The following is a 22,188-nucleotide window of genomic DNA, read 5'->3' as shown; positions in this document are numbered from 1 at the left end:
TACATATTTTTATTGAGTTTATGCTTTTGAGTTAACTGATAGATGAAATCCTAATTACTTACCATTTTTGGAAGACATCATTTTACAGGGAAGATACTCTGTAACAATTACTGTCAACAGAACTGAAGCCCTGGGATCAGGCAGGCAAAGTGTTTGGTACTGAGGGTCAGTCATGTTTTCTCTGGAAGAGTTTTTGCAGGCTTGTCTGGTGTGCACGTTGCTTCAGAGTGACCTGACTGTTCCTGCTGGTATAGACACTTAAAAGCTCTTAAAACTTGGAAGTATATAGATTACACATAAAAAGTGAAATTGAGCAGAACTCATATCATCTCCTGTGATACAAAAAGTTGGGAAGGCAGTGAAGGAGTGGCAGTTGATCTTTAACTCCATTTTCATTGGTAACTAGATTATCATTTATGTCTAATTCAGCAAGTCACATGTTTTGTTGGTCAAGCGTGTTTTGTGTGCGCAGACAGCATAAGACTAAAGCTGAGTGAATGAAGGGCAACTTAGTTGACCTGTCAGCTACATATTGCTGGCAACATCTATTGCCACATCCTGTTTCCTTAGCATATAGTGATGATTACATTATTCATCAATACTCCTCTCAAGCTTTGTAACTCCCTGTATATGTGGGGGTTTTTTCCCCCCCAGGTTTTATGCAGTTTAAAATAACCTTGAATTGTGAGGTTTCTAATGGTACACTTATTTTCTGTTAAAACTGTAGAAAACCATACTTGTATAGGAAGATACGATTTCATATATACCATAACCATTTATTAAGTATTATGCCTGTTGCATACCAAGCAGGGTCTTTTTCTTTTGAATTTAAGTACTCAACTAAAAGAGTCTAATACAGTGTAGATTATGTGATATTGTGCAGTTGGGATTGAGAATTATTTTGTACTGCCATATGCCCTTGTGTTATACAAACCCTAACTCACTATTTTCAGTTCATAATAATAATGATGATAAACATAATGCTTTATGATCTGTTTTTCTACTTACATATGCTAGCAGTCACAAGACTCAATTGAATTCATGGGCTGGTATTCAGTTGAATGTATTTTTCTTTTTCAGTGAGTACAGAGATTGAACTTGAAAATGGGGTCCTCATGCTCATTTAAAATAATAGCAGGAGGAAGGAAGAGTTTCTCTTTAAGTGGGAAGGGGTAGTCACTCCTTGCAGTTAAGCACTGAATCAGATAGAGACAGCTGCAGAGGCAAGATACGCATTGCAAAAAAACAGATCAATTGGAATCAGTCCCATCCAAATGAAATTACATCACTCAATAACCTTCCTTTTAAGCCATTGAAATCTTCTGGCCCAAATTTCTCTTGTCAAGTCACTGAGTTTAGCCAATGATTAAAGTATCTTGAAATTGCTTCGATAACATCAGGGACCTTGTTGTGACAAGGTCTGTAAATGCAGTCATTTAAAAGAGAAAACTGGGTTTCATGTAGAGTATTGAGTGTATTGACTGGATATTTTTTTCATGGGTTCTCAGAAGGTTGTATTCACAAAGACAGTACAGCATGAAGGAAAATTACATATCCTCTACAAAAGATTAAATAAAATGTTGGTTTCATATAAGTGAAATGGTTTCATTCAGTAATGAAAGTGTAATTTTCCTTTGAAGTAGTTCAAAAATGTGTTATTGTTTTGAAGTGGGCATAGAAGTACTTGGAGAACAGAATTCCGTAAATCAAGACAGTCAACATGTTTATGCAGTGACCAGTTCTGTCATTATTTATGCTCCCGTGTGACAGTTATTAAAATAAAGCAGAGCTCTTCTATTCTGGTGGTACCTCAGATGCCGTGATCTTTTGTCCTGCAGATAACTTTTGTACAGGCTAATCAGTCTTTATATTAGCAGATATAAATCTGTAACCTTTCAGGAAGCATTTGCTAATATTTATAACGATCAATACTGAGAAAATTGAAGTAATTAGCAATGCGTAGGAGACACATTGCTCATCATTGTTTTGTGGGTCTGGTTTGTTTTTTTTTTTCCCCTCTGAAGTGCTCAGTAACTCTCATCCACTTAATAGAGCTGTTGGGTACAGATTAATTTCTGAGATGAGGTGTACCTTGAGCAGCCTGACTTTTAAAAATGCATATTACTTGTAATCTTTACCTCATTAAAGTTATTTGTAAATACCCCAAATTCCTCTTTAGGTTTAACAGACTTAACCTGGTGGGAGAATCCTAATTTTTCAGAGTTGGTAAGGTACGCTGAAGCAGCTTCTTGCCTTCAGACCCTTGAAGATAAACTGATTTTACATTGTGGTTGCAAATATATTTTTACTTGTGCCCAGTTAGCAGCCAGAAACATTGCTCTTACAACAGGTATTTAACCTAATGAAGCCAGGGATTAAAATGGCTAGAAAAGAACCCGGATCAAAACTGCTGAGATAAGCATTATGTTTGTCTGCAGTGTGCACTTTTCAGTGCCTGTTACACAAATGAAGAGTAGAAAGCATTGAAATAATTTGTGGGGTTTCTTGTCCTACAAAGTCTTTTGAAAAAGAAATCTGCACATACTTTTAGACACCTGCCTTCTACATAATATTTACTTAAGGGAGGAAGCAGATGACAGCCATGTGTGATTAGGGAGGGGGGTGAGAGAGCTTGGTGTGTTTCTCCCTCTTTGTACCAAAATTTGAAGGAAAGTGCTTTTATAATTACTTCTGTCCTGGATTAAGGAGAGCTGGGAGAGAGCAACTCTTCTAAAGGGCCAAATACGCAATTGAGAACCTTCCTGTTGGAAGCATCTGTTACAGCATTATCTGTGATGCTTTTTTCTATCTTCATATTTGTTGCATCTCCTGGTAAGAGAGGAAGGTTCAGTTTTGCTCACTGTTCTTATTTCAGATTTTTGTGCTCATTACATCCTTTTCCTAAGTGAGGCTGAAAATACAAGTTCAGCTGTTGCAGACAACTGGGTACTTCAGTCAGTAGAAATTTGAATGGATGTACGGAATGGGAGCAGTTCTTTGGTTGAGGAAGGGTTGGCAAATGGTATGTAGGGATGGAAGAAGAGCAAAAGGAGAGACTAGAACAGGAGAAATGTCATCAGTGTGGGAGGTCTCAGGACAATAGTCAGTTATCAGATGAGTTTGCTATTGTATTACAATAATACAATAACTACAATAATTGCACGCTATTGTATTTATACATTCATATTCCTTTGTCTTTTACCAATCTTTTACTTGCTAGAACTGTGTTTAAACAAAGTCAGTAGTGATTCCTTAATTTGTATTATTTCAGACATGAGAGGGGTGAAGATAACTGTAGAACATGTAAAATAAATGATGTCAAGGTAAATTTTTAATAGAGCAGAAATGGAAAAATTGTCCAACCATTTGAAAAATAATTTCACTTTATTAAAAGAGTAAATATTATAATATCCTTTAAAATTCTTTGACACGTTGTTACCAATAAAAATGTAATACAAAGAAATATTATAGGAATAACTAGTGCAGGTATAGGTTACCTACACTTCCTACTGGATGTCTGCGTTCTTACAGCCTTACCTAAAGTACTACAAAATATTAGGATCTCAGTAGTTACAAGCTTCCTCTGAGAACCTTGCTTGTACTTAATTATTTTATTTGTGAGCTTATTAAACTTTAACTGATTATTTTATTGGTTCAGCTGTGAAGTTGGTTTCATATATAAAAAAATTTACATAGATAAAATTTTTATATAAAAATAATTTATAAATAGAAATTTATATATAAGTACACACATGTATGTGTGTGTATACACATGTTCACATACTCATTTACTTATTTTGAGAAACCAAAATAAAACCCCTTGTATTTAAAGTATAGATTGCTGTATTCCTGCCCAAACCTTACTAGCCCAGATGGGACAGCCTGTCACATTCTGATGACCTGACTCAAATGGTACAGTTGCAGCTACTGACATTGCTGCTGAGAAGGTAGAGGTGGCACAGAGACCTTCAGTTTATCTTGAATTGTTTCTGATGCTACCCTTCAGGTTTCTGCATTTCACTGTGCACCCATGTCAACCTCACCCACTGAGGCTGTCAGAACAAAACTAGTTGCACTCAGTGAAGGATGAGGATTGTAATAAGATGACTATGAAGGGTATTTCTATTTTACAGCTAAGCTTTTCTTCAGTTTTCGTAAGAAGTTCAAAGTTGCACTGTAGAATTGCAGTTCAGGACACCCAATTTAAAATCGTAATTGTGTCTCAAGTAAGAGATGAAGAGGGAATTGGGAGTCGATTTACATGTGGTACTTCTTGTTGTCCCTCTAATTCTTAGACTCAAAATCCTTATAATCAAACTAAAATTTGGTTGCAAAGAATTTTTGTTTAAACATGTGGCAACAAGATGGCTCCTGTTCATCAGACTGTTATATTTCATCAAAGTATGACAGCAGTTTCTTTTTTATTTAAAACCCACCAGATGTGGTGATGGAGACTTTGTATCGGTCTTTCTTTCAAAATGTATCTCCTCAGCTTAAAGACAACATTGATGCTTTCCTGCTTAAAATCTCACAATGCTATAAGATACATTAATTTGCTGTTTGGCAAGTAGTTTAAGGAGTTTAAATGTAGAGAATCAGCACTTTAAAATTGTATTGATTTTTAAAAAAGCATTCTTTAAAAGTATGTATGTCATGAGTGTCAAAAGACAGGAAGTACAAGTAGGAAAAGAAAAAGCTTTGAAGACTTTGGAATTATTGGCTCAAAGACATTTTTTCAGAAGTGACTAAAGCTTTTTATGTACTGAATTATTACAATGTCTTTTGAAAGAAACCCTTCCTTACTTAGTCTTTCCTAAATCCTAAGACTTGTTTTCTTGCAAATGCTATTCTATAAAACAAGCATTTTTTAAGGTTATAACATAGTACCCATGTTATTTGTGCTTGTAGTCAATCCCATAGCTGCATTTCTGTGGGTTTCAAATCTGAGTAAAAATGCTAGTTTCACTATCAAGCCTACTTGTATTAAATTGTTGCTCTTATGATTAAAAAAAAAAAAAGAAAATTTCCTTCTCTGTCTTGTGGTGGACTGCCTTTGTTCTTTGAGCTGTATTGAGAAAAAGTTACAAGGATGCTATACTTAACTCAGTTTAATGTTTTGACACTTAGAGACTCTTGAAATTTGGTGTGGGTGTCTAAGTATTTGGATCTGAGCATACACATTGCTTAAATTTAGTGTGATGTTAAAATGTTTCATAAGACAGAGGAGAGCTGCTATGATCTTTCAATGTTAATATTTTTTTCTTATCACTTTACTGTGTAGATACCCTTCATGAGACACAACTCTGCCACAACTCATCCTCGGAGGCAATCGTGGAAACCTTTTATAATAGGATTTTTAAATGTGGATAAAGCTCTCAATAGAATACCTAAAGTAAAGGAGAACAGCTACCTTGTCTCAACTATAAGCTTATTATGACAAAACACTGAGTTTGCTTGTCAGGCTTGGATAGAATGTAATTGATTGGTTTGTTATTTGGACTGACAAGGTAGTTAATTTGCCTGCATTTTTTTGCACTAATCAGGAACATTTTGTATGTGCATCATTGAAAAATCCCGGATAAATGTCTTGTCAGGATTGTCCTATTAAGTAATGTCTCTTTCCCCTGTGCTTCGTTGACAAATGATGTTATACGATGCTTGGATTCACTGAAGAGTGACAGAAGCCTGTGGGACTTAAATATTGTGTGTTCCTCTATGGTGATACTGAAAGAAATAAGCAATGGTTTGCCATCTGCCTGCCACTCTTCTTATATACAGTTTAATAAGAACATTTCTATATAGAACACTGTGTTGTACATAGACCTTACTGTAAAAAGGATTGTTTCGTAAAAAAAATAAATGTTCAGTGATAATGAGACCTGTAAAACACTTGAGACTTACTATTCTGAAGGAATAGATTCGCCATGGAAAAATTGATTTTATGCTTATTAGTATGAACAAATTGTTTCTGACTCCAGACACTCGAGTGAACAGAACTACACCTATACTTCTTTCTGAATTTTTTTTTTTTAAATAAGAAAAAATTGAGTATATGCAGACATTTGTTTTATTTGGTTTATTTCTCTGGCAGTATTCAGGACAAGCTTATCTCCTCCCAATGCAAACACGAAATTGTTTTGTAAGTTGGGGAAGGAATGAAGAACTGATCACACAGCGTGACAGCTGAGATCTTCGTCTCCGTCCGTATATATCCTGGTAGATGCACACATAGTATTTTGATCTTCAAATGGTACAGATACAGTTCTTAAATCTACAGTATCAGAGTGTTGACATCTTCATCGTTTTCATCTTGAACTTGCTCGGAAAAATTCTGCTCAAATGCAATCACACTTGTAACTTTATGATCTATAATCTTTGAATTTTTTGAGATATGGTGGGTTTTGTCATCTATCAAGGCACGTTTCCATTTGAAAGTATTTTTTAAACTTAAGAAAGAAATTAAATGCTGTAATAAGTAATAGGAGAATATACAAATTTATGTATACTTATCTACGAGTCATATCTTACTAGGGCATTTCATGTTTGAATATTATATTAAATAAAATTAACCTGATGTCTAACACGTCGTTTTATTTTAAAAAGGGGGTGGGGGAATCTCAGAGTTAAGATTTTTGTTGGAACTATTAGAAATGCTTTTCATTCTGTATCGGCAAGGAACACAAAGATACCTTAAAAATAAAGAAATTTGCACTAGGAAGTAGATGCTAATGCAGGAATTTGATCTTTAAGGATCAATGAATCCTTTTTAGGAAGAAAGGACCCAAGTTTATTGACCACTTGTGCAGTATTCTGAAAGTAAAAAGTTGTGTCCAAGTGCTGTGTGAGCAAGGGGAAAAAGAAATGTTTGCCCATACATCATGCTGAGTTTAGGAAAAAAAAGAAAAAGTAAAGTTTGCTGTGATTTATGATCATTTATTAAACTAAAGCGGTCTAGATATTGTGGATAGGAGAGAATGATAAATGTAGCTTATCTTGGCTTTAGTAGGTCTTTCAAAATACTTCTGTGTGTGACATTCCTTTAAGTTAGAGATTTTGTTAATTATTACTGTCATGCTAAACCATGACAAGCTGCAATAAAATATGTAGCTGATTAGGAAAGTAAGCCAGCTACCATGGACTCGCTGTCCAGTGATATTCAGCTCACTGGGTTCCACTCAAGCTCTCCTGGTTTCAGTATTACGATATTTTTGTTAATTTTTGCTTTAGTGTATTAGATACTGAAGTAAAGCTTTGGTTACATTTGCAGGTGATGACAGTAGGATGTGAGGGACTACAGTGTTAAAAAAGAAATTTTAAGAAAGCCTTCAGAAAAAGCGTGCAGTGCAGGAAGGAAAAGGCAAATCACTGTTGACTGTGTGATTATGATATCAAGAGTAACTTCAAAAAAAAAGAAAGGGTGGGGGACTCTGGATCACAGATCACAGAATGTGGGTCAAACTTATCAAACCTGACACATACAAAGAGAGATGTTACATTTAACGCATTGGAGTACTCCTCCTGAATATTCAGAAGACCAGTATCTCACCCTTTGCAAAGTCTCAGCTAATGCATCCTGTCCACTTTGGTAAACAGAGAAGGTCCAGTGCAAACTGAATTGGATGATAAGAAGACCACAGGAGACATTAATTGAAACAGCTTAAAATAGTAATATTTCTTCAATTTAGTGAAGGTGGAAAATCTGCAAAAAGCCTAAATTAATATAAAGATGATAAAGACAGAAGTTGATACAAAGAAGGAAAAAAAAAATCTTCAAAGCTGGTCAGACCAAAAAAAGCAACATTGTATCAAGATGATTTAGCCAATAGAAAGTTTTTTTCTAATAACAAGAATACTTGCACTAGAGATGTTTGTTAGGGAAGTTCAGTAATCTCTGCTATTGGAGGATTTTAAGGACAGACTAATTTGTGTTAAATACTGTTACAAGTATTGTTGATATTTTCCTGGGCATGCTTGAAGTCCTGAGATGAATTCCTGCTGTATTTTCTATGTTTTTCCCCAGTACAGCTTCCTTGTAGAATTTCGTTCTCTCTCTGTCTCTTCCTCTCTTTCTCTCTCTCCCCCCATATCATTATGTTGAACGCCAGATGCTAACACTTGACGTTTCACCTTTTGAAAGATGTTTGAAGGGAATATTCAAAACTATAATGGACTTCTCTAGTAGTTCATAAGCAGTACACCATTCAGTAGAGTTAATAGTCTGAACACCTGAGAGTGGCACTATAGATGCAATCATGTATTACAACTAGAATGTACTCCGGAAAAACAAATGCAGCATTTGGTGATAGTTTCCTAAATTTCACACTTTTCAATTTGTCAAAGGACTTTTTCAGTGTCTGTAATTGGTGTTTTATTACCTTCATGCATGTCGTAGAGTCATCATCTTCACAGAAATTCTTAGTTTAAACATTAAAATGCTGTAGATAGAAGCTCTGGACTGTTGCTGTGTATTAACAAAAGCAACCACATCTGAAATAGTGTTCTTATCATTATATTTCACTTGTATATGTGGGCCATTAATGAATTTTGCGAACTAATTTAACAAAGCCATGTGTTGTATAGTTTGGCAGTCCTGTGAGAGAGAAAAGTGAACACTTCTTGCTGAAAGAAAGCTGTTCACATGCAGGTATAGTAAATAAAGTTTCTTCTCAGCATTTTTAGAATTCATTTTGTACACACAAACTTAATTTTCTTAAAGCAAATGATGTGTAGTTCAGAAAAAATCCAGATTACATAGGAGTGACATATAACGATAGCCCTTTCAAATTCTTCTTTACCCATGAATAATCAGTGTTAGGTTTTTGGATATGAGGGGGTGTTTGATTTAGTATTATCATCATGAGTTAAATCAGTTAGGCAGCACTTTTGGGTTTAACGTAATGAATCTAGCTACACAGATATCTGCCAGATTAATGCTTTTTTTTTTTTTCACAGTTTTGGGATATAATTGATAGACGCTATTTGTTTTTATTAATGCCCTTGAGATTGGACAGAAATTTAAGTAAACAGGAGATTAGACAGTTTCCCATATCCAAAAGCACATAGGTACCTTATAATGAAACTACTGTTAGTTGATGATCAATAAGCTCATCATGCTCTGTCAGGCTGTGTGTCCATCTTGCCCATACACTGTCTTCATCAGTAGTAGGTAAAAATAAAAACCAGAATGCAATAATCATCCCTCATCTGGTAACTCTCACCTTTCAACAGTAGCCATGCCCTCTCTTTTCCAGGCATAACAGAAGAGAGTGATAGTCTACTCTGTCATCTACCATTATAAACTATGTAAATGAGAGACCTCCTTTTGTGTACTTGCATTGTACCTGATAAAATAGAAATTAGAATGTGACTTTTAATTACTTAGTGTAATACCATAGCATTATCCTTCCCAGAAAGAGTATTTCATTTACCTAAATCAAAATTATGAGAATATTACAATCCAGAAAGATGTAGGTTGGAGAAGTCTCTGAAGGACATCAGTTCCAGCCACCCACTCAACACAGGACTGACTGCAAAGTTAGCTCTAACTTAGAAATTAGGTGAAGTTCCTTAAAGTTTTATGTGGTTGAACTTTTAGCATCTGTGAAGGTAGAGAGCTGTTCAGGATAACAAGTACCTGTGTGTGAAGAGGCTGTATAGTTGGGCTATATCCTGGTTTATAATCAACAATTTATGCATATGCAGTCACATAAGAATTTTAGTGTTGAAATGTTGTCATACTCCTGGTGGTAAAGTCACCTAAAGCTTGACTGGCCTATGTGAATAGACTTCTTAAAACTGTTCTGTAGAACAAGGAACTGCAAGATGACCATCCATTTTTAATTGTTATACCACTTATAGGCAAAGGCAAAAGTGTAGCAATCAGGAAGAAGAGAACTAGCTTCTTTCATTTTATACTTAAATAGGGTTTTATTATTTTGACAATTTTTTGCCTAAAAACAAAGGAGTTGATAAGAATCTAGATCTTCTATTTCAGAGTCTAAATATAGTACAGCATCACTTCTGGTTTGTGTTTGACCTGTGACATATCACAGGAAAATGAAAGTAATTTGTTTTGGAATTAATGGGCCTGAATTGAAGAGTTTTGGTGTAGAATGGTAGGGTAAGATAGTAAGTCATACCGTTGCTTATTTTCACTTTGTTTCAAGAAATGTCAGAAGCAAAAGATGAGTGTTATCCACATATTCTGTAATGAAAACATGCTACAGTTTTGGGCTCCTCCCTCAGTAACTAGGATAAATCTACTTCTTGGACAGCATTAATAATAGTGCACTAAATAGATGACTATACGTTTATTTCACCATTAGCTCTTGAATTTTACTGTTTAAATAAGGGCACAGGAAAGTACCTTCTTTGATGTGACACGTAAGAGTTGCTGCTGCAACCCGCTCCATATTATTCATTCCTGTCACCCAGAATTTATCACTCCTGTGGTCTGGTTGCAGTAAGGTATCCCAGGAGCACTCCTCAGCTGCTCCAGGCTGAAGTCAGTCATTTTGGTTCTACAGTTTGAATTCACTTGAGCTGCATTGATTTATTCTGGGTTTTTGAGAATGCTTATGTGCTTCTTTCTATTGGGTATATCATACAGCTGCTAGTAAGAATCTAAGTGTTGACAGTGACTTACACGGCCATGGCTGTTTTTAAGTTGCTCATCTGAAATTGAGAACGGGCTGCAATTTAAAATGAACCCCCAAGCACGTCTCCGTCTGTTCGCAGTTTTGGAGTGACTCAGCACTTGGACACTGAGGGATTAAAGGGGAGAGAGATCTGTGCCTGAGAAGAACCTATGTTCTTCTTCAGGTGCTAAGAGCATTTAGTCAGAAATGGGGTCCAAAACAAGCCAGCAAGGGATGATGCTTATCAGTAGTTAAATCTGCGCAGGTGCCAGAGTAGACATTGTGTTGCATCTTCCCAGCAAGTGGGTGCATGTACACACACCCATCCCACTGCATTTCCCTTAGAGTTTAAAAATTCTGGGTTGGCTTGCTTCTAATTTTTTTCTAACTAATTCTAAGTTTGTCAGAGTAAGGCTTATGTGACAAATTCTCTACTTTCAATGGTGATGATATGTATCAATGTTTTATATGATATGTATCAATTTTTTTTTTCCATTAAAGTAAATCTTCCCAAGCTCTTGTGATGAATTGAGAGTAGTATATCTATTTTGCAATTTTGTATTTGGTTCACCACGGTACCTTTTGGCATGACACTGCAGGCAGTGTGCAATGATGCGTACATAAGTGAGATTTTCTGTAGTCTCTGAAGCATATTTGGAAAGTTGTATTTAAAGATTAGCTTATTAATGTTGTGTTTCAGGGACATGTAGGTAATTACTTTTACAGCTATAGATGGGTGATGCTGTCTCGTGAATGCAAAATAGGTTTCTTCGCTCTGGCTGAATCAGCTCCTCGTGGTTTCCGATGATATTAACCAGTGGCTTACAAATGTGCCAGTGACGGGTGGGTTTTGCATTCACTGCTCCTCTGTAAAAGCACAGGTCTTTTTCCCCAGTGCTTGCAGGCGGACTTCTGCAGGCCAACTGATAAGACTCCCTCCTGTGCACGTAGATGCAATGTAATGAAATTGGATGTGTGTGCTGAGCTTTGTAAATAAAATGAGATTGACCCCAGCCATTATCTCATTTATCTCATTTACATTGTAAAATCAGTATCTACACTATTGATTAGTGGATAATTAGTTAGTTATGAACACGAAAATGCAGTTATGTAGAGCTTGAGGACAGCCAGCTGTACTGCTAAAAAAACTAATAAAAACAATCCAAGGGCAAGAGCAGATGGAGATCTCTTTTAAAGAACAAAGCAAACATATTTCAGGTATGGAAATGCCTAATCAAGCTTTCTTGCTGTGAAGATGTAGCTGACCTGCTTTCTATATTTCTGTAAGTAAAACATGTTTGTTTGGGATTTTTAAAAACTTTTTTATCATAGCTATGTCAGAATTCGCCTTTCTTCTTCACACTCCATTTTCTCTGTATTTAGTGGGCATATATCTATCCTCATTAATTGCTGGAATGAGGAACACAGTGATTTTTAATTTTGATGCATAAAGTAATTTCAGGCTTGTTGCAACATTGATAGTTAGCAATTACCTGTCAGTTAGAGGTAATTTAGGAGGTTAGGTTAGCTTGTCTTCGTGTGGAGCTCTGCTTTTATTTCCACAAAGTTTTCAGTACAGCAGCTAACCAGGCCACTGAAGAGGGCCCACCACTTAATTGCATTTGTAAGTCCTGTGCTTCACCACAAAAATAGTTATCCATAAATAGCAGCAAGATAAAATATTGGCTAGTTTAAGGACTGTTTTGAACATTTGACCTTGAATGCACAAGGGTAAAAATTTCAACAACCTGTAATATGGAGGAAGTGGCTTCTTTCCCTTTCCCCCCCTCCCCATCCCAACAGTTTTGTTTGTCTTATTAGGCCATCTTCAGGATGGAAGTGGATAATACTTGTAAATGATGGTGCCATGTGACTCCTGTGCTCAGTGAATGTTTGGACTGTGATTGATCTGTGAGTGCATTTACCGACAGGCTGCCAGACTGTCAGCGTGACATCTTTTGTGACCCAACAATTTCATTCTCTATAACTAAGTCGAAAGTACTCTGTATTTTGTGTCGCTTTCTTATTTTCTGAATGTGACAGTGGGATTTTTATCATTTTTATGTTGCTAGACAAAAGAACACAACTAATAGTATACACTTGAGGGATTAATCTTGTTTTATTAGTGCCATTTTAACTTAGGTGTAAGGTTTTCTTTTGGAATTAAGAATTAAGAATCCCAATTTTTTTTTTCTGCACTGTGATGTGTGTAAGCTTCACATTTTGTCCCCAGTCAGTCTCAGCAGACAATGATTGCCAGACAGCTAGAGCATCATCTTTAACCAAGGTACAGTGTGTATTCATCCATTTTTTCAGCATCATTCTCTGGGAACTTCAGAATTGGGGAATTTCTGTTTTCTGATACAGAATTCATATTCCAATAAAAAGCAGTAGGAAGCAAGCATTTAAAAATATTTGGTATAGTTACATTTTATCACCATGCAGCTTTTTATGTTTTGATATATGAAAATACTCATTTGCATTTCCTCAGCTGTGCAGATGAGGATAGAAGCTATTAGTATCTGAAAACTTTCATGCAGATGTTTTTAACTCATTCTAGCAAAATGCAGTTTTTCTTCTACGAAACTAAACACTCTGAAGTGATCAAAACTAATGACAATAAATATTAAAAACATCAAGCTTTAGAATGGTGCCTTGAGGTCCATATTTAATTTCACAATGTCAATGTTATTTCAACCTGGCTTTGCGAATTCTCTCAGTGTATTCTGAGGAAACGTGGCTGAAAGTACAGTCAGGAAGTACCACATTCTAGATACAAAATGGTAAAAATGTAAGAAGAGATGCCAAAGTGTAATTTTAAAGGGGAAACATTTTCTTTTGAACATAGAAACATATAAAGCAATTGCTTCATAAAAAAATCTAAATTGACACTGTTTAAATCAAATGTAGGTTTTAGGATTAAACTCTGAAAATACTCTAAATCAGTCAGAAATAGTATGTTTCTTTATTTTCTGTTACTTAAGAGGATCCTTAAGTTTACATGAAGGGAGTTCTGATAAGCACTGCTCAAGTGCAAGCCCTTACATGCATAAGATTCCAGATAGTTAGGTTAATGGGTTAGTAAAAATATACTCCTTTACAGATGAGAACATTGAGGCTCAAAGGAGGCTTAATCTTTTGCTGAAGGTCACATACACTGTTGGGATTTAGGAGTGTGACCTATCCCATCTCCCATTCTCAACCTTTTTATTATTTTAATATACCTTTCACAGGAAATAAAACCGCATGTATTCCTGATTTTAAGTAATATATTCCGACATTACAACTCTTCTGTTCTTTAAAGAATGAGAATGGTTTTCTATTTTAAGTGTTTGCTTTGTGCTGGAGTTAAGAGTCACTGCTAAGCAGTCCTATCATTTAAAAAAAAAAAATCAAAACCATGTCAGTCCAGTGTTGCATCCTGTGGATAGTCAGATTATTGCTTTTAATTTCTATTTAGTGGAAAACAGTACATGCCACACCCTTACCAGTGCTCATGTGACTCCTAGAAAGCACAGCCTTGGCAGTGAGGACAGAAGTATTTACTTAGCTTAAGCAATCATAATTGCAAAACAGTTACTTCTTTTTATTTGGAGACTAATCCTTGGAGAAGTCACATGAACATTTTGTTCTATTAACGCAGCAGTATGTTCTGTTAGTTGAATCCTCTTTCTGCAGTGCACTGTCTGTTCTGTTGGTAAATTATATTCCTCTGTCTTTGACCTGATGATGCCTGTGCCATGCTATTACTGCAATTTTTTTGACATTTTTGTGTTTGTGCATACTGTAGAGGAGAAAATGAGTGGCCAGGAAAGCAGAGAGTGTGGTGGATTTCTTTAAAAATTTGATTTTTAAACATTTGCTCTTTCTTATTTTTCACTCATTTATATTGGCTTTAATTCAGAGTTTAAGAGTGTTTAATGAAGAGACTGTTGCAAAGTAAATTTGAAAAAAGCTTTCCTTTTCATACAAAGGAATACAGGGGGATATGCAAATAAAGAGAAATTCAGTAGGGTATATGAAAATCTCTGTTATTTACTTTGAAAAAAATCTCTTTCTCATTTTGAGCCTATTATTGTACTGATTTAAAAATCCCTTCATGAAACACTTGTTCTACTGTAGCATTTTTTCTATGGTTGTACATTAAAAGTAGGTTAACAATAGCTATGCTGTATTTTTTGAGCTTTTGCTGTGGACTATGCATAGTATAAAACACTGATGAAAGGTTTATTAAAGAAGAATGTAAATTTGTTGTGTATACACGGAGCACTTTTATAAGTGAAAGATCACAGTGAAATCCTTTTAAATTAATGCCTCTTTCCAGAAAATTCAGTGTGAATGAGAAAATATTTTGTGCATTTGTTTATCAACCACATAGTCCTGGTGTAAAAAATATAATTCATAGCTGTAAATTATACCTGAGTTATTGAATATGTGAGTGAATTTTTCACAAAGCTACATGTGCAAAATAGTGTCTTAAAACTATGAAAAATAAATATTGTCACTGTCTAAAAAAGTCAAAATTTCTGATAAAAAAGGGCAGTGAATGACACTGAAGTATCTAAAAATTTAAGCTTTTTTTTTCATTAATTTTCAAGTCTTTGAAATGTTGTCATTTATATAAGATGATGACAAAGGTGATACATGAGTGTCTGCATCAGAATATTCCAGATTAAGCAGAACTTACTTGAAGTGGCTGTTTAAAATTACTGCTTATAGAAAATTGATTTTCTTTATTATGATAATGGATCAGGAAATCTTCTGCTGAGAATTGCAGGGAAGCTCAATCTAAAATAGTACAGAAGTGCCATTTAATATAAATATATATTTTGTTTTTCTCTTGCAGGTGTGATGAATGCAGGCTTTGCTACCATTTTGGCTGTCTAGACCCTCCCTTGAAAAAGTCTCCTAAACAGACTGGCTATGGATGGATTTGTCAGGAATGTGACTCTACATCCTCCAAAGTAAGTTAATGCACCCTAAAAATAGTTGAAGTATTCTGGTTTTAGGAGTTTTTCTTAGTGTCTGCAGTTTTTTTATGAAATGCTATGCATAGGTTTGCTCTGGAAAACAGCAGAAGGTCATAAAATAAAGATTTCAGATTCTCTTTAAAATAGGTATTAAAAACCCGGAGTGTATGCAAAATGGAATTAATAAAGAGAATTTTACTATCCCCTGTATTTACTAAATGCCTGTTTTTGACATTGTGGTCTCTCTGAGAAGGGTGTGAGTACAGATACTGTATCAGCATTGGTAATATTGACAAGAAAAAGTATTTCAGGCGTACTACAGAATACAAACCTCTACGGACACAGATAGAAAAGGCATGTGTTTTCTAAACAAAGTAAGGTGATTTAAATTGCTAAACCTTTTTCTTTCACTGAAAATTCATATGAAGGTTACTTTGTATTTATTGGCATGCCTTGTTCAAATATAACATTGTAAAACTAGAACTATATTTTTGACATGGATTAGCTGTTTAATAATACTGAAAGTAATAGTATTCTATTGTAGTACTGACTTTTCAAAAAATAAAGATTTTGATTCTTTGTTTGTCTGCACAGAAGCTTCTTTAGCACTGGCATTCTTTTCTATCATCACCATAATCTCTGAAGAGACACTTTCTAATTGATTTTCAAAATTGGATTTATAAATGCATCTGATACCTCAGTGTAAAAATAAAAGAGTGTTCTACAAGTCTTCAAGATTTTACAGGCTACTGCCACTTTCTTTGTATTTCACAGAATCTTTTACCTAGTAAGTGCCTCAGTATTTGGATACACAGGGACACAGCTGTGATGAGGTGTTCTCATATGTTACTTGTCAGCATACTTGGATACTTAAACTCTTTCATGCATTTATTTTTAAGATTGGCAGATACAAAACGTTCAGGGAGTGGGATCATTTTTTGGCTTGCTAGTGTCCCTTTCCAGTTGCAAAAATATACTGCTCAGTTACCCCCTGGGGGATTAACCAAATTGTTCTTTTGTAAGGAGGTACAGAGACAGACATCGGAAATTACCTGTCCACTGCAGTTTGGACATCAAGCAATCTTTCTTGAATACCACTTACATGCAAGAGACGTTCCAAGAGTGAATTAAAATTGTTATTGAATTTCTGTCAGCTGCTTAAACTAAAATGGGGTTCTGATAACATCAGTTAAAATCTTGTGTCTCTTGTATTTTTGACTTCCAAGTAAACAAAAAAATTCAAGGGTTTGTAATTTCTAGTTGTGTTTTCCTGAAGATCAGTACACCGTGTATCAGGTACAATTTTTTAGCTACTTTATCAGGTAAATTAATTATGATGGACTTCTTGCGGGGTGTGTATTAGTTTTAAGGTGTGTTGAAAAATTGAATGTTTTCAAGAGATAACAAAATTTATCAGTAGAGTGATTATATATTTTGTGTTATCTTAGTGATTATTAGAAATTTTTAAAATGTTCTTTTGTCCGATTTTCATTCATAAAGATTTTTAGTGAGTAAATTTAAAGTCTCTTGTGCTTTCAAGTACAGGCAATTAGAATTGCATTTGAGTGAATATGTAATGAATATGAAAGATACTGAAAAACTTGTCTTATGGGGACTCCTTGTGGTTTTGTTTAGTCACTTTCACATAACTTTTCCAGGCAGCTATGCAGAAAAATTTCTCTGATAACACTAAATTGCCCTGTATGTTCCTCAAAACCTTTCTTGGTAGCTTTTTTCTGTTTTGTATTATGCAGTGTAATAAATTCAAGAAACATGGTATCAAGTTAAACTCCTTTCAGCCTTTATGTGAACCTATTTTTTAAAGGATTAGGACTTTGTTTTGTACTTCATAATTTTCAAATTCTTTGTTCTACGTGGCTTTAGGGTTCTGTATTATATATCTGTGATTTTTCACAGCCTGAAGGAGCTGACATGATAAGGCTTTTTCTACCCCTCCTCAGAGGGGGCGGTCTCTCAGATATGTGCTTGGGAGTTCAGAAGAGAACAAGTGTAGAGAACGTTGGGTCATTTGCTGCACTCTGCCTGACCTGTGGATGAATTGCAAGCCTGAGCTATCAGTGATTTCAGGCTCTCAGTTACTCACTGCATCCAATTTTTGATGTGTCACAGGGAAGTTTCTAGTATGGATTATAGCAGCAAAATGTGATTGGATTTCCTGCTTTGGCTGAGGAGACTATTGTTTAGTTTTCATTCTTTTGACTTAGTTCATTTGTTTTGGTCCAGTTTAAATCACTGATATAATACACATTTTTAAATTCCCCAACCATATATCTTCATTAGCACTATAGGGCCTTGAAAATAATTGGTAGGTAAATGATACTATTTCAATGACAAGAGAGACCATAGTGCTGAGCATATAATGGCTGTTAGTTTTTACTTCTAATTATGAAATTCAATTTTAGATGTTCAGGAAAAGTTGCATTCTGCTGACAGCAATAATGCTATTTTATTTTCAGATTTTGCCAAGCATTTGCAAGTGTCAGCAGTACAAGGGATGTAATCTAGCAGTAATAAACATATGATTTAAATTGTTGTCTAGCGCAAACATTGGACATGCTACTTCCATTTTGCTCATCCTCGTCACAGGACTCTCCAGCAATTGTGTCAGTTTTTCCACCAGCGGGACATATTCCCTTATTACCCTGCCTGTCAAATAATAGACAGACAGTGACTTTGCTGTAGGGCATGAGGGCAACAGCTTCTCTGCTGGTAATACTTGCTGTCACTTCTTTGGAATGGGTGATGCTCACCACTAAGGTCTGACAAGCTCTTTCATCTCAAAAACATTGTAGATTTTGTTATATCACATGAAAGCTGAAATAAACTTATAAGGTCTCCATTTCTATAGCACTGTCCATCCACCTTGCAAAAGGATTGCAGTGCACTTTCAGGAGTGCCAAACACCACTATAAATCATGACTTTCTTGATAGTTCTTACTAGTGGTATTCAGGCTTAATGTAGATACTTGATTCAAGTTGTTCTAGTTGAATTTAAGAGAGATAAATAAAATGTAAACTAAGTTATTCAATATCATGACATGGTAATATTTAGTAGGAATAAATGTGGCCTGACCATTTTTTCATTATGTACAGTAAGATCTCACTATGAGGTGTCTTTATTATTAGATGTAGGCTTCTTTCTCTTGCCTTCCAGTGAAAAAGTACTGTTTGAAATATCTCCTCCAATTTTAAAATTTTGCGAGGACCAAGGCAATAAGGAGTTTAAACATATTATCATGGTGGTTACACTGACCATGCTAGTTAGGTTTCTATCTGCTCATCTTTGCACATAATCTATTTTGAAAAACAGTGCTGAGTGTACATGTCAGGTCATTATTTGAGTGCTGCAAGATCAGCTGCCTCATCTCTAGACTTCTGTTTAGCTTCCTTTTATTTAATCTCTTTACTGTACTGCATTTTTTCAGTGGAAGTAAGTTGTAAGTATATATGTCAGCATCTCATCTAAACCACCCAGGAAATACTTTCTGGAACTACAAATACACAACACACCAACCCTGGCAAGTAATATATTTCTGTACACATTTGGTGTTGGAAAAAAATCATGGATTTTGCTTATTAGCCAAGTAGAAGCATTTCTTTGGGTATGTTTTGCTTTCACGTGGTGAAAATGCAAATGTATTTGGACACTGTAATATTGCATTATTGAATATAATGTTTGAAATAATATTTTAAGTTTAAAAGAATTTTAATATGCAAAATGTATTTCAAACCTTTAGATTTGGTCAGATGAAAAGAAAGAAGTGCACGATTCAATTCCTGTAGTCCATGGAATTTTATTCTAATCAAAAATAAAGTTGGTGATTAAAAAGGTCTGTGAGGGGTACAGAAGTGTCTGATCTTCTCCGGAGCTGGGCAGGCGACAATCTCATTATGGTTTATGGAATTTCATCTTTTTCCTTATGACTTTTCTCCAAATGCAGGAAGCATTTCCTCACACATATAGTTTCACAAGTGTGTTAAAAATTAAACAATGAACCCAAAATTCCTAATGTTAACCTCCCAAAATTTAAGAAATACCAAAGTTGTGGTGCCATGCAGTGCTTTAAGTGCTTTTTTGGCTATGTGTGACTTTGCAGCCTTTAATCACTTCATGCTATGATTTTTTAATTTTCTTTCTTAGGACCCCTGCCTTCTCTGATTTAGCTGTCGGGGGTCACTAAAAAGGATTAATTTGGGTTGAGAATTAGGAAAAAGTATTGTTTTTAGGGTTTGCAAGGCATGAGAACTGAAGTGATGATTTCAGAAATGGGCAAAAAAGGAATTTTGACCTTATATTTGAAGTAGTTGATAGCAATAAATTGAATTTTATCTTTGTCTCACCATAGAGCTCCTGCGAGTACTAGACAAAATTAACATTTTCAAATGTTTAGTAATTTTTTTCTCCTTGTTTGGTCTTGCCCAACTTGGATCCATTGGCCCAACCTGTAAAATTGCTGAATTCTCTGAGCTGAAGAGGGAGAAAATGTGTATACATACAAGGAACCCCTATTTGAATGTAACATGTGAGGTTGGCACACAGTAGTAACATAGTGCTTAATCTTGCCTTAAATATGTTTTACATGTGCTTATTTTATCATTCAATACAATGCAATTTTACATAGTTATATCTAAAATCATTTTTAAAACAGTATGCAAAAAAGAAAAAAATCCCTATTTAGAATTAATTCAAACTTGCTTCATTTACATATTCTGACAAAGGATGACCCTTACTTAGTCACCTTAAATCACAGAGATTGTTGCACCTTCTTTTGAGGACAGAACATAGAAGCAAATGTCCAGCCATCATGGCACCCAGCACTGCAGCTGAAAAATGATAGAACAACACTGCTAATAAATCTGCTTGCTGGTTCAAGCAGAACGTAGTATAATGGGAAAAAATGTTCAGTTTCTATGCAACATTTTTCAGCCAGAACTTAGAAGTATTTTAAGGTAAAGAAAAACAAATTACGTAGTGCAATTCGCTAACTACATTTGTCTTCCACAGGTGTGAATATTATAATCTGTGTTATTATATGGCCATAGAGAATGATAGAGTTAAACATTTTTGTGTTTATTTATGTATTTTAAAGTTTCTTGAGGAGAGTTTAACTAGCACTTTGGTTTCTTGTGTGACATAGAAAGAAAGATGTTTTTTAATACAGCAACTGGAAAATATTTGCTGGTTTTGAAATCACTGTTGCCTTCCTAGGTTTGTGAAGAGCAGTAGAAGTTTGGTACTGGAGTGATTTCCTTAGAATTGAACAAGAGAAAATAAACCAAATTTGTCAGGCCATGTGAAAATCTAACACAAGTCCTTACACCACTTATTCACTGTTTTAAGAACTTCAGTAATGCCAAACCTTGGCACAGAAATGGATTTCACTACCAAGATGGTAAAAAAATAGGGTGAAATTGTAGTGTATGGTAATATCACTTGGCTGAAGTATTGCCAAATGTGTTTTAATATTTGCTCCCCAGGTATCATATTTTTAAAAAATGAGTTGGCACAGCCTCTCTTATTTTCTGGCAAACAAGTTTATTACATCTATGTAATGAATAATTTATACCATAGTATGTTCCAAAAATAATCAGCCTTGAAATTAACTTAAGATGGGACTTGATTTATGAATAGTGGATAAGTTAGTTGGTACTAAATCCCCAAATTAATCCAAAAATTCAGATACGCTTAGTTGGCAGAAGATTCTCATAGTCTAGGTGGGAGGCTTAGGTTTTAATTAAAAAAAAAAAAAAAAGGTTAAGCACTAGAAAGTATTTGTGGAACACGTGCTTGCTTGTAATATTTTGATTCTTCTTCACATCAAAAGCAATTTTACCAGTTCAAATATTCTCTCGTGCTGACTGTCAGATCCTCATCATGGGCTTCTAGTTCTTGTACTTTTTGGGTGCAGCTTAACTGTATTTAAAAAAAAGTAGCAGGAAATGAGCAATACAATATAGCATTGTCTTTCACATGAAAAATCATTGCCTAAGATAGTCTCTCTTTGACAGATGATAGTGCAACTAATACTAGCCAGATTAAAGAAATTGGAATATAGGGCTATTTTTTTCAAATGTATTATTGTTGTTTCTAATGCAAAACCAGATTTCTGATTCTGAAAGATAACATTGAGCAGTATTACAAAAATAAATTACCGATTAGGAGTGCAAAGTGAAATACATAATTTTTTTTTGCATTAAACTTTGACAAAAACCAGCAGTTAAAATAAACCTGCTAAGAGTCTCTTTTCCCAGTGGTATATTCTTAGAAAATTGAGATTTAAATATGCACTGCAGTTTTAAATGAGGCTTTTTTTGTCAAAAAAAAAAAAAAAAAGAAAAGAGCCATATTAATGGCACTTGGTCCAAAAATTTTTTTGGTTTACAAGTTCATTTTCTTCCCCGTATTTTTTGTTGTGCAGAAGAAGGAAGAAATCCCTTGCTCCTTACCTTTATTTGCTCTTTTTCATAAACAACCCAACAACATAGAGTTTTTTCCAAAGCTGAAACTTTGTACCCTGTTCTTTGTCTTTGTGTGAGAGCAGTAGTTCTTCACAAGCTGC

The 22,188-nt window shown here is 34.9% G+C and overlaps 1 protein-coding gene across 7 annotated transcripts in view; it reads left to right on the top strand.

Moving 5' to 3' along the window:
- Window positions 1–22,188, top strand: part of PHF14 (PHD finger protein 14) — a 164,716-nt gene that overhangs the window by 94,450 nt on the left and 48,078 nt on the right. For 4 of the 7 annotated variants that reach the window (XM_032111136.1, XM_032111126.1, XM_032111107.1 and 1 more), the window contains one exon: window positions 15,484–15,601. In XM_032111136.1, the coding sequence (XP_031967027.1) occupies window positions 15,484–15,601 (118 nt within the window). Of the gene's footprint in view, window positions 1–5,281; window positions 6,582–15,483; window positions 15,602–22,188 lie in introns of those variants that run through there. The other 3 variants (XR_004240641.1, XM_032111159.1, XM_032111145.1) reach the window with 2 other exon arrangements.

Source organism: Corvus moneduloides, chromosome 1, assembly GCF_009650955.1.
Source record: "Corvus moneduloides isolate bCorMon1 chromosome 1, bCorMon1.pri, whole genome shotgun sequence".
NCBI classification, from domain to species: Eukaryota; Metazoa; Chordata; class Aves; order Passeriformes; family Corvidae; genus Corvus; species Corvus moneduloides.
This window is presented reverse-complemented; position numbering and strand designations above follow the sequence as displayed.